The sequence below is a fragment of the Podarcis filfolensis genome (genome assembly GCF_964270895.1).
Source record: "Podarcis filfolensis genome assembly, chromosome: 12".
NCBI lineage: Eukaryota > Metazoa > Chordata > Lepidosauria > Squamata > Lacertidae > Podarcis > Podarcis filfolensis.
In genome coordinates, this window is record NC_139614.1 from 19,739,409 (window position 1) to 19,752,189 (window position 12,781).

The 12,781-nt window shown below is 42.1% G+C and overlaps 1 protein-coding gene across 2 annotated transcripts in view; it reads right to left on the reverse strand.

The window, feature by feature from the left end:
- The window catches only part of KCNH8 (potassium voltage-gated channel subfamily H member 8), a 156,963-nt gene that overhangs the window by 8,131 nt on the left and 136,051 nt on the right, over positions 1 to 12,781 (reverse strand). The window contains exons 12-15 of one of the 2 annotated variants that reach the window (XM_083577679.1): positions 12,663 to 12,701; positions 8,667 to 9,028; positions 4,549 to 4,655; positions 2,911 to 2,987 (exon numbers count right to left, since the gene is read on the reverse strand). In XM_083577679.1, the coding sequence (XP_083433805.1) occupies positions 2,911 to 2,987; positions 4,549 to 4,655; positions 8,667 to 9,028; positions 12,663 to 12,701 (585 nt within the window). The remainder of the gene's footprint in view (positions 1 to 2,910; positions 2,988 to 4,548; positions 4,656 to 8,666; positions 9,029 to 12,662; positions 12,702 to 12,781) is intronic. The other variant, XM_083577680.1, reaches the window with a different exon arrangement.

The following is a 12,781-nucleotide window of genomic DNA, read 5'->3' on the forward strand; positions in this document are numbered from 1 at the left end:
CAACGTAACTGTCAGAGCTACCCTAGGTCCCAGCTCACAAAGGACCAACGCTGCTTCGTTGTTAAGTACAAAAGTCTTTATTGAAGTTCAGTTTCACTTCCAGAGCCACAGCGCGCAGCTCTACGTCTCACTGTCAGACCGCTGATGATCCCTCTGAATCTCCTCCCCCTGTACACCAGTTTAAGACCCTCGCCTTGCTCCACCTTTTCCGCTGCTCTTTCCTCCTCTGGGTCCGCCTGCCCGCCGGGGTCTCGCCCTTCCTAGCCTCTTCTGACGCTGATTCCCCTGAGCCTTCTCCCTCCCTCCGGCGGGCTTTAGGAGCTGGTTCCCCATCCGGCTCTCCTGCTGTCCCCCGCGCCTGCACATTTGAACTTGGCGCGCGCGCCCAGCCAGCAGCTTTCCTCCTGACCGTTTCACTGCTGCTGTCACTGCTTCCCCCTTCGGGGGGGCTAGCTGCAACTGACCTCCCCTCCATTCCCCCACTCTCCGATGGAGGCGTGGTCAGCCCTGACTCACCTCCTCTGCCGGCTGGAGGGGACGCTGGCCCTGACACATGTGACTCTTCCCCCCCACTACGCTCTGGTGGGGAAACTGGTCCCGATCCCCCACTGCTGCTTTGGGGTTCCCCTCTGGCTCCTTGTTTCTGGTGCGTCCCCTCTGGGACCCCCCTTGCTCTGACCATCGGCGCCCCCTTCTGGGAATCTTCTGATTCGCTGGAGAAGCTCATGGAATCTCTCGGGCCACTGTCATACTCCCCTACGCTTCCCTCGGATTCTTCCCCTTTGCTCTCCAATTCCTCTCTCCCCAGTGCTCCTGCTCCTGATTCCCTGACAGTAACCTACTTCACAGGGTTGCTGTGAGGATAAGATGGGGAGGGGAGGACCATGTTCACCACATTGGGCCCCTTGGGGAAAATATAATAATCAATAGATCATAGCTGTTTGAAGTTTGGCACATTTTTAGAATTCTTCACGTAGATCCCACGTGCCAAATTTCACAATTACCAGCTCAGCAGGGATTATTTTTAAAAGCTGTAGAATGTTGACGTTCATATTGGCAAAACCTTCTTTTTGCCCCTCTCCTGACCCTATAATAAAACATGGGTAGCCTTCCGCTGCATAAATTTGCTAGGGATTTTTGGACTACTGATACACGTTTTAAACATGGGTAGCCTTCAGCTGCATAAATTTGCTAGGGATTTTTGGACTACTGATACACGTTTTAAAGTAATGCATCTCTATAGACATAATCATTTTTGCTAACTAGAGACTTTGGAGTTTTGTGAATGCTAAGCATTTCCTACGAAAGTGAAATGCACTTCTGTATTATGCCCTTGCACAAATTTAAAGATCATAGTATGTTTGCTTGATTTTGGTCCATTCTGCTCCAGGAGCTTTTGCTCTGTGGCAAATTACTAGTTCCCCTCCAAAAGGAGAGCTAGGTAGCAATTTTTTGATTGCTAGTAAAGTGCTGTAACACAATTACCTTGTATGAAAGCAGTTATTTGCCCTTTTGCTAGAAAGCTTTTAATCTCGGTTGGAAAGACTGCTAATGAAATGTGTTGCTCCTGGCTACCAATGACCTCCTTTCTCATTTCCCCCCCTTAAAAATACACAAAAAACTGGAGTAGGGTATTCTAAGAAATAAGATGAAGTTGCTGGAAAAGCTAGGAATTGTGTTCCTCCTCTTACAATCCAATGCATTGGTAGGAAATGTCGTCATGGCCACAGACATATGGCCTGTCTGGGTTGTGCTGCTCATGTGTAAATCGTACAAACAAGGGAAAAGCGTAGTAAGCTCTCCGTCGCCCTCCATGAGCTCCATTTCATTTCTTTCCGCTTCTAATTTGTATATAGCCTTTCTATATTACCATACACAAGGTGGCTTACAGCAACAACATATACAACAAAGAACGCACACCTTATTATTATATCCGATCCAATACAGAAAGTCATAATAAAGCATAACTTAAAAATGGAATGACATATCAAATAAAGTAATATTCAATAAGCTAGTTGAATATAATAGTACACAATAAAATTAAACAGCTATAAAAGAAAAAAATTAAACAGCTCCAAACATCAGCAAATGGGACGCGGGTGGCGCTGTGGGTTAAGCCACAGAGCCTAGGACTTGCCGATCAGAAGGTTGGCGGTTCGAATCCCCATGATGGGGTGAGCTCCCATTGCTCAGTCCCTGCTCCTGCCAACCTAGCAGTTCGAAAGCACGTCAAAGTGCAAGTAGATAAATAGGTACCGCTCTGGTGGGAAGGTAAACGGCGTTTCTGTGCACTGCTCTCGTTTGCCAGAAGCGGCTTAGTCATGCCGGCCACATGACCCGGAAGCTGTACGCCGGCTCCCTCGGCCAATAAAGCAAGATGAGCACCGCAACCCCAGAGTCGGCCACGACTGGACCTAATGGTCAGGGGTCCCTTTACCTTTACCTTTAAACATCAGCAAATGATAATTAAACAGAAATCCACTCTTAACAATCACAATAAATACTGACTGAACTATGGTCGAGAAAAACAACAGGAAGTCACAATGCATAAAATAAAAAGGACAAAGCACCCTCTCCTTCAAAACTGGGATTCCAAATCGTGCAGGGAGTATCTTTGAGCAGAGAAGGGTCTCCACTTAGATGTCACCTTGTATGTCCTAGAAGGCAATGCAGATCGTGATACAGGTGTTGGAGCTTAGCGCACTTGTCTCCATTTGCCCTGCATGCACATAACATTTATACATGAGCAGCGCATCTGAAAAGTGCTATAGGCTATTGGAACTAAAGATTTATCAATTATCACTAGGCATGAAAAATTAGCCTTACCTCAAGGGTGTTGCTGATCCTAACAAGTTTCATTTCTCCACAAGGAAGAGTAGAACAATTGAAATGACATGAAATTCTCCATACCTCATTATTAAGCCTGTTGATCTGTTGCTTTGCTTCTTCCGCTTTGATGACTAGCACAGCGGCGCCAACTTCATTCTCTGTAATCATAACAATATATACTGTAAGTAGATGGTCATAGAAATCTCGCATCTGTGACCTGATTGCTCATTTAAGTTTCTTTCCAGATTTTAGTTTGTGAAGGAACGATTTGCCTATGTAAAAACAAGTGTTCCAAATCGAGAACCTTTTCTTGATAAGGCTAAATTAATTCAAATATGTAAAGTTCTACCTTTCCTTCAATGAGTTCAGGATAAAGACAACATCAAAAAACAAAAAATAAAAATAAACCACAGTTCCTCTGAAATTGAAATGGCTCAACTAAAGAAAGAGAGGAAGGGATGGGTAAGGTTTGATTGCTTGCATTCCACAGGTTTGTGCTGTGATGCTTGTCACAATTCAGAAATGAGCCAAGTAGCCCTTCTCCCAGCCCCCTCCCCCAACTTTTAGGCTGTCATCTTTCTGCACCAAAGAAGGTCTTTGACATTTATTCTGCATTAGACTGTAAAATCTTGGTCTAGATTGCTTTTGTTCTCTCTGGTGAGCTTGCTATATAGCTGTCTAGGGGGAAAGCAACTGGGTTGTTGTTCTTAAAAACCCCTTAGGAAGGTGGGTGGGACACAGTAAAAGCTTCATCGTTGGGCTTTGTGCATGTGTGTTTATGTATGTAAGTAAGCAACAACAACCATTTTCATTTCTTTTTTTGAAAAAAATGTTTTAATTTGGGGCATCAGGTAAAATTAGTTGGCACTTTATTTCATTTTATTAAAATATTTAATGATTTTAAAACTGTAGGAAGTGGGACCTGCAAGAAAATGTTGCAGTGTGGAACGTTGCTGTTCTGGATTCCAGCCCCTCCCCTCCCCTCCCCCTTCTTTTCTGTGCCCTCTCGCTAAAGAGTCTTTCTGTGCTCTGTAGCCACAGAGAATGCTATTTTTCCACACACTCTTCTCCAAATAATTATGGGAACTGTAGGTCATTAAATGTTCTCCTAACAACTCTCAGCTCCCTTCACAAACTACAGTTCCCAGGATTCACTGGAGGGAGGGGAGCCATTACTGTTAAAGAGTGATTCAAACGTTTGGTGTGAGTGTGATCGGAATAAGCATATTCTACAATTATTTTATTGTTATGATTAATATGGCTACTCACACCAAGCTTTTGCTTTTCTTGGTGTTGCTCCTCCTCCTCCTCTGGCAACAATTACCTTTCACCACCCACTGCCAGAATTGCACCTTTTGCTTTGGGACTGCAGACTATTGGACCTTAAATGAACACTTTGCTACTTAATATTACCTTCTTACAATTAGGGTCGGCTTCTTTAATGGGGCATGCAGAACTATACACAGGGATGGGCCCTGATTTAGGAAGCAGAAATGCCTGTAAGCATCACGATCTTTTTACCTTGTCTGATAAATGGCAAGAAAAGAAGCCCAGATAACTGGAAAGAAATAGCTCTACGCTTCACCCCCCTGTCACTCTTGCCCACGATGATCCAGTCACATCTAAGGATTTCTCTCACAGTGTGCAGTACACAAAAGGCAGCCCTCTCTGAAAGGTGCATTATGAATCATTTGTAAGATGGCTAAATATAGCACTAACCCCTGATGGTAGGAGATGCTCTGGAATCCTGCCTGAGTTGTTCAGAGCTAAAGTCAAATGTCTGGCTTTCTTCATTATTGTTACCATCTTCTGTTCCATCAACGATCCTGTTTTGAAAAGGAAAGACAATCTTGGAATAATTGCACAGAAATCAAGCTTCTTTGTCCTCAAGCATGGCTAACAATACACACATTTTTAGGGAAACAGAACGTTCATACGATGAACTTTACCATTATTTGAACCTAAAATTGCTTAAAAGAAAAGAGCTGCTATGTTGGTCGACTGATAACGTGGCATAGAAAATTCTATGTTTATCTTTGCAAAGAAAACACACTGAAGTGGATGTTACTGACTTAAACAACATTTTTCCTTAATATAGGACCACAAGCCTTTGTCTGTCTTGTCAGATCTCATTTCCTCCTGAGGGACTACTCATACTTTTGAAGAGGAGTAGGGATAAAAGTAGTGTCCAAACCACTTCCCCAGGTTAGAGGAAATCTGAGATTTCCCTTAGCCTGGAAAGCAGCAGAATTTCTGTGATTAAATATGTTGTTCAGAGGAAAAGATCGCTCCACTGTAATATTATTTTGGATTTGATGTGCTCCTTGCAAGCAGAGCCTGAAACTAGATTGTGATGTTTGCTTCATATAGGAACAGGAGATTGAGGTAGGATATTGTGGTGTATACCAAAAAAAAAAAAAAAAAAAAAAAAAAAAACAACAACAAAAAACCACAACACAAGAAAGCAAGCAAACCAAAATAACCCTCTGCACACAATGGCCATAAATTAGAATTTCAGCTCGCTGAATAGATGCCCATTCTCATTCCCTGCCCGCCTCCAAAAGGCATGGTGAAACATAACTTGTGTTTTGTGTTGTGTTGTGTTAGCAAGAAATAATGCAAGCTGTACTGGAGGTTTTGTAAAAACCCTGGGAGTCGTACATGCTCTCTTTTCGGGCAGGGGCGGAGATTAATGTAATGTTTTAAAAAATCTGACTTGTGAAGTTTCACTCCCTTTATAAACTTTCAAACTGGGCGTGGGGAGAGGGAGCACTGAAGCAGCCAGCTTCAACCCCACTTTGCACCACACACTTAAAAATCAGCAGATAGCTCTTTCTGTCAATAATAATATATGCAGTGGAACCTCTCTGCGTGGGCTCTCAATCATACAGAGAGAGCCTTCTACATTTAACACTTGCACGAATGGGATGCCTCCACAAGTTTTATACTAAATGCATAAAGGTCAGGAACAGGGACTGGTACTAAGCTCCCAGGCACTTGCACTCTCATTAGATGGCCTGAACGAAGCTTTCTTCTTTGGCAATATGACTGTGTTTCTCTACCTACTGTCCTGTTTTTCATCCATACTTTGTTTTCCATTTCTGTGTTCTTTCTTTCTTTTTAATTGATGAACCTTTTGCCCCACCCTCTCCATGAAGGATTGCCATACATCCAGAATACTGCAGTCGACAGCAACGTTCGGGCAGAAATCGAGAAGATGTCTGGGAAAATATGGCAGCCCGTGTCAGCAGTGCAGTTTTTGCCCAACAACTTGGGGCAAAAGTAAAAAAAAGTCCAACAACTTTGCCCCAAAACATATTTTCTGTCCAGATTTTCACTGTTTGAAATATGGCAACCCTACCTCCATGGCAGAGTTTGGAAGACGGCTACCCAACCAAGGTGTTGTTTAATTAAGGCAACTTTCCTTAAGTCATATGAATGTTTGTACACTCCATCATTTCCTTTAACTTATCACTAATCTTCCCTGCATTTCGAATAAAGAAAAAGTGCTGCCGAGATACAAAATGGGGGAATATCACTTGTTCAGCCAACCTCTGTTGATAAATGCCTGTGCGAGATTAGCAGTTGTATAACACTCATCAGTAAATTTACTGTAATGAAAGGGATGTGATAATGCAGCATGAAGGAATGAAAATGGATTTATTGAACTATAACCTATTTTACAAAGGTCACTGAACACCTATTAAAGGTGATTACTTTCATTCATAACTGTCCTAAGCTAAAATCAGCAACGTGGCAGTGGAGAAGGTTCCTTCTCCCCCCTCCCATTTCTTATTCCTCAGGCACTCCTTCCTGCAGCTAGCTTCTATGGACACAGTTCACTGAGATGTTTCCTGCACAAGCCAAATTGAAATGAATAGGGAAGTAGTACATGCTGTTCCGATTTCTCTCAATGGACCTCATGCAGCAGACCTCCCCACTGGGTTCGGCTTAATGTCTTTCCGAAAGCCTTTCAAGGTGAGAATGCAGTCTGTGAGCATTTTAAGGAGAAGGGAGCTGAACTTCCGTCTTAAAATTTGCATGGGTCAACAAAAGAGAGAGCCTTAAAGCAAACAGCTAAGCACTTTGCTGAGAAATCAAGTGTTTCTCTGCTTTTGCACTGCAGGGAGACAGCTGTGCAAAGGCTGTTGTTACTTAAAAAAACAACCCTCCAAGGAACTGCACAGTCCCTGAGATTGTCTAAGCTGACGGAGCCAAAGCTTGGACAGAATCACTTTATATACAGTATTTTTTGCTCTATAAGACGCACCAGACCACAAGAGTCACCTATTTTGGGAGGAGGAAAACAAGAAAAAAAAATTCTGAATCTCAGAAGCCAAAACAGCAAGAGGGATCGCTGCGCAGTGAAAGCAGCAATCCCTCTTGCTGTTCTGGCTTCTGGGATAGCTGTGCAGCCTGCATTCGCTCCATAAGACGCACACACATTTCCCCTTACTTTTTAGGAGGGAAAAAGTGAGTCTTATAGAGCAAAAAATACGGTATTCTCTGTACATAAAGACATAAAGCCTGCTGGATCAGGCCATCTCATCCAGCACCCTGTTTTCACAGTGGCCAGTCAGATGCCTGTGGTAGGATTGCCATGTTTCAAAAAGTAAAAACCAGGACACCTCCAAAATTGTTGAGGTTTTGTTTTTGTTTTTTTAAGGAATCCACCCCACGCCTTTCGGAAATTCCCCTTGGACGTCAATTCCATCTTTGAAATCCCAGCAATGTCCGTGGTGTATAGCCAGTGGGAACCCCTGCAAACCTACCAATCAGGCAGCCACAGGCAGGGCTGGGGGCAGGGCTGTTGTATGGGCAAGGAAGGTTTTCATATAAAGCGACTCTGCCTAAGCACTTCCCTTCAAAGTGCCTTGAGTGGGAATTTTGCAATCAGGGTATCAATTTTTTATATAAGATAAAATAAAACATACTGCTCCTCCATTCCTTCCAGAGCTCTGAAACGTTCATGAGCCAAGCTCTATGGGCTAGCTCAGGGACTGCATGGTTTCAATGATCCTTTAAAAAAAACCCCTCATACTTTGTGTTCTTTTTACATATCCTTCTGACTTCCAGGACTCTGAATGAAAAACAGACAATTTTTAAAGCAGGTCTGTTGAAGGGATGTTGAAAGATGCAGGTGCATTTTGGCAAACTAAACTGAAATCAGTAAGGATGATTTTTGTGCTTACAGTGCAATCCTGTCAATGTCTGCTCAGAAATAAGTCCCATAAAACTCAGTGGGGCTTACTTCCAGGCAAGTGAGTAGAGGACTGTAGCCTCAGTCTCCCATAATGAATGCTGGATAGGGTCTTATTGTGCCCTTAAACATTGTGCATTGTACTGCTTTTAGTTACCAGTTCTTCTGAATGCCTTCTGTATAGAGAACCATTATTCCTTTACGGGTTGTATTTTATTTTTTAAAAATACTTTTTTATTAAATTTTCACTTTAAACAAACAACAATAAATTTAAACATCCATTTGTACAACTCCTTTCCCCTGCTCTGCCAAGCAATGACTTCCCTCCCTCCTGCCAACAGTTTTCTATTTCCAATCTTCATCTCACAGTTTCCTCTTTATTCAAGTCCATGTCATAAGATTTATTTTAATCCTGCTAGTGTCTTCAAACTTCTGCAGTTATTATTTAGATAGTCAGTGAATTTACTCCTTTATGGGTTGTATTTAAAGTGGTTTAAATTGGTGGGTAATTTTAAGGCAACAATATTGTTAGCGACAGTATCAAAGAACAGAAAACATTTATGATCCATAGGAAAAATGTTGGTATGGAAAGAGAAACTGGGTGCGCGCCATTGTAAGAGACATTCCTAATATTTACCTGGGGCTGAGGTCTGGGGGACCAGTGCTGTTTAGGGATGTAAGGTGCAGCTTCAGGTTCTTCTCTCTCCTTTTGGAGTAATAATGCAGTTCCGTTTCATGCTTGGTTCTAGAGGAGGTTGCGCTGCAAACTCGGATAGGTGAGTGGAAGGGCACAGTTCCTGAGGCCAACTGTTTCAAGTTTATCCCAAGATAGCTTTTATTGCTTCCTGACTTTTTCTGCTGGGAGCAGGAGGTTGTGCTTCTGGTATGGACCGGAGAAAGAGTACCAGCCTCCTCTTCTACCATCTCCTCCTCTTCTTCCTCATCTTCCACAATAGAGGGAAGTCTCTTGTTGATGCTTCCATTTCCTTTCGAGTCTGCCTAAAATAGCAGATAATTCATATTCAAATTAAAATGGAAATCTGCTTGCTATGTTGTAACTACAGTGGTACCTCTAGTTGCAAACTTAATTCGTTCCGGAGGTCCATTCTTAACCTGAAACTGTTCTTAACTAGAGGTGTGCTTTCACTAATGGGGCCACTGTGCCGCCGGCACACGATTTCCATTCTCACCCTGGGGCAAAGTTATCAACTCGAGGTAACTCTTCCGGATTAGCGGAGTCTGTAACCTGAAGCGATTGTAACCTGAGGCATCTGTAACTCGAGGTACCACTGTATCTGAGAATCCAACTATGGTAGTACTGTGTTGAATGTTCCTTCCACATATTTTCCATTCATTTCCCAGGAGGAAAGAAATTGCATTTGAAAATTAATAAAGGGGGGGGACTGCAATGAATTTCTCTTGGGTGGGGTGTAGAGGTGCTTTTGTGCTCAGCTCGCTTTTGGGAGGGCCAAATAGTGTTTGTGTCTTGTCTTTCAATCTACGTCATCTTACCAGTAGCCTGAACTTTGTAGCCTTCTGGGGTGCCTGCACTATAATGGGAAGATACATGCAGCTTTTTTTCAGATCAAGAGGCATGGGCAGCCAAGGAGGCTGCAGAGTGCTGAGGAAAAGCTTACTGGAAAGAAAAACTCAGAGAGGCACACCACTCTTGGCCAACTTGCAACAAGGTAAGCTCAACACCCTGCACCCAAATTTCTAAGTGCCCTGAGAATTAGACAGAAAGATGGAAGCCTCTTCTCGAGAGGAAGAAAACTTTTGAGCATTTAATCAAACCCAAAGACCACAAATGTTCCCATCATAAACATTTTGCAGCTTCTTGGGCTCCTTAAATGGGATTCCACTATGTGAGGAGATTTATAAAATATGGGTCTATAAACACAGTTCAGCAAAATGAAAGCAAATGCATTTTGTTACCCAGAAATGTTCCATATTTTTAGTTCATACAGAGCTGTGTAATAGATAAATAGGTTGTCTAATTAATTTACCTATTTATTTAAATCACTTAAATCCCATGTTTCTAAATTTGCTTGGATGGCAACAAAATTAAAATGCACATAATAAAACGAAACAAAACAGAAAGACAAATCCACACTGACAAATAACAACATAAAACAACTCCAGATGAACTGGACCAGCTTTCCCCCTAAAAACTAGCTCAAAGTTTTAGTAAAAAGGTAGCTCTTACAAAGTTTCCTAAGCCAAAGAAGAAGATAATATAGGCACACCTGCTGAGAGAGACTGTCCCAGAGCTGGGGTAGCCATTCAGAGTGCTTTGCTGCATCCTGTGCAAAGGGAAGCTGGAGTGAAAGCCTTCACAATGCTATTTGCAGGTGTGTGGGCTCAGGGAGGTGGGTGTGAGTCGTTGCCTGATAATAGTAAATAGCTTTAAGAGCCTTTGCAGAAATAATAGGCAGGGGAGAACATTTAAAATTAAGTGAATCCAAATAGGGTAACGTTGCTCAACAGTCAACAACACTATTGATGTCCGAGAGCTTCAAAGCAGAACTTTTCACAAGACAGGTAGTGTGTGAATTGTAAGAACCAAAACTAGGCAACATTTCTCGGTAAAGAAAATGATCCTGAAACTGGAGTTTGGGTTTAAAATCAGGAACTCCCCCCCACACACATGTAGCCTTATTCCTTTCCATAATATACTTACTCCATGTGGGTTGCAGTTTACATTCCAGATGCAGTTTCATATTTAGATTAAATGAGCGCAATGTTGCTAACAAGCCCCGTGGTCTGTATTGGCTTGCTCTACTCTTCCTTTCTATCCTATTTCCTATATGCCACTTTATATTTTTAATAAAATCTCAAAGCATTTTACAGCATGTTAAATCAATAAAACAATAGCCAGGTGATGTTCCTCTGGCCTCATGAGGAGCCTCTTTTGTAGGGCTGGGTGAGTCTGGGCCCCACCCCCTAGGCCAGGTGGAAAGGGCTACTTGACTACTATATTGACTACTACCTTGACAGCTAACTTGTGGAACTTCAAGACTCACCAAAAATTTGGACCAGGGTTTAAAATCTTTTAGTCCTAACCTTCTAACCAAGATATCATATTGGTTATCATCATGATTTTCATCTCTATTTTGTCCTCAACTGAGAACGTATACAGCATAGTCCCATTGTGACATAAGTTTTATCTTCATGGCACAATGTCCATGGAGGATTAAGTATGAGCAATATTAAATCAGAATGGAAAATAAATCTGGGAGAAAATATGTAGACCCTGCATCCTGTTCATAGCCTGACCAACCCAAATTCACCTCTGTTTTGTATTTGGTTTAAGAAACAAAATAAATAAATAAATGTACGTGGCAAGGTTTATTAGGGGCTCACTCAAAATCTGTACTAATAGGTGAAATAATAACAACAAAAAGTATCAGTGAAAATGTGCAAAATGCCCTTCCTTATCATGTAGCAACTGCAGCATGTTCCTAAACCAGATTTCCTCAGCCTAGTCCCCTCAAGATGTTTTGGACTTCAACTCTCATCATCATTGGCCATGCTAGCTGGGGCTGATGGGAGTTGTGGTTCAAAACATTTGGAGGGCAGCTGGTTGGCAAAAGCTGCCCTACACTTAGAATTAAAAGTCAGGACTTCCAGGACAGGCTTGAGTTCCAGTATTATTCTTATTAGAACAAAAGTGTGGGTAGTCTCTTCAGTAGACTCACTGAGGCAGCGGGTCAGATAGGACATTACCGGTACCTCTCTTCCACTCTGGCCCATGAAGGAAGGCGAGAACATGCTCTGGCCCCCTCTAATATCACCGGATGGCTGCACAGAGATGCAATGTTCAAATGTATATGCAAAATCAAAAGGGCTAGTTATCTGGGCCCCATTTTCTCTGGAACGGCAGCCATACAAAATGGGCCTGAACTCAACCCAACACATAGGGCTGCACTCAACTAACTTCTTTGCAGAGTTGATGCACTGAAATTAATGGCCATATCTAACTTAGGTGGGTGAACTCTGAGTAAAAGTTAGCTGAATACAACTCATATAAGTATAAAATCAAGTTCGTGAACCCTCATCATATTATTGTTTGGATAGGCGAGTTCTGTGGACTCTTTGTTATTAGGTTCAGTATTAACATGAACCTAATTTGGCTAGGGAGTTTCTCTCTATATACTTTCAAGATTTTGAAATTGCGACGTTCACGTCGATATAGCATAGTAAAAGTCTGTTGCTTTGAAATCAATATTTCAAACGTCACTGTGAGTTGCAATTCAGAAGGTGATCTTTTGGGGAGATGAATCAACATACATAAGTTAGAATCAGCATGCAAAACGCATCATATTTTGATATGAGGCAGCCAAATATTTAATGAGAACTTACAATTTTTTTTACTTCATAATTCTATGCAGACCAGAAACTGTGCATGCAGGGCCTGGCTTTAAAATGCAGAGGTAGCAACTGGGCATGCAAACAGGCAAGTTTATCCATGCCAACACTACTGTACCCATTATAAACAAGGACCTTTTAAAAAGGTACATCATCTCAGTGCCTGCTGGGATCCAAAGGTGACACTCTGACCCGAAAAGGAATTTGGATTCAGCCACAGGTATTTTAAAACTAAGCTCATTATATTAAAATCAGTCAACCATACCTGACAGATTGCAGACTTGTTTGATAATCTTGTGATTACCTGAAAAGAACAACAAATAGAGGAAGTAGCAAATACCAGAATCTGCACAATAGTGGCTTTTCCAGCAGCAATTTTAGAGC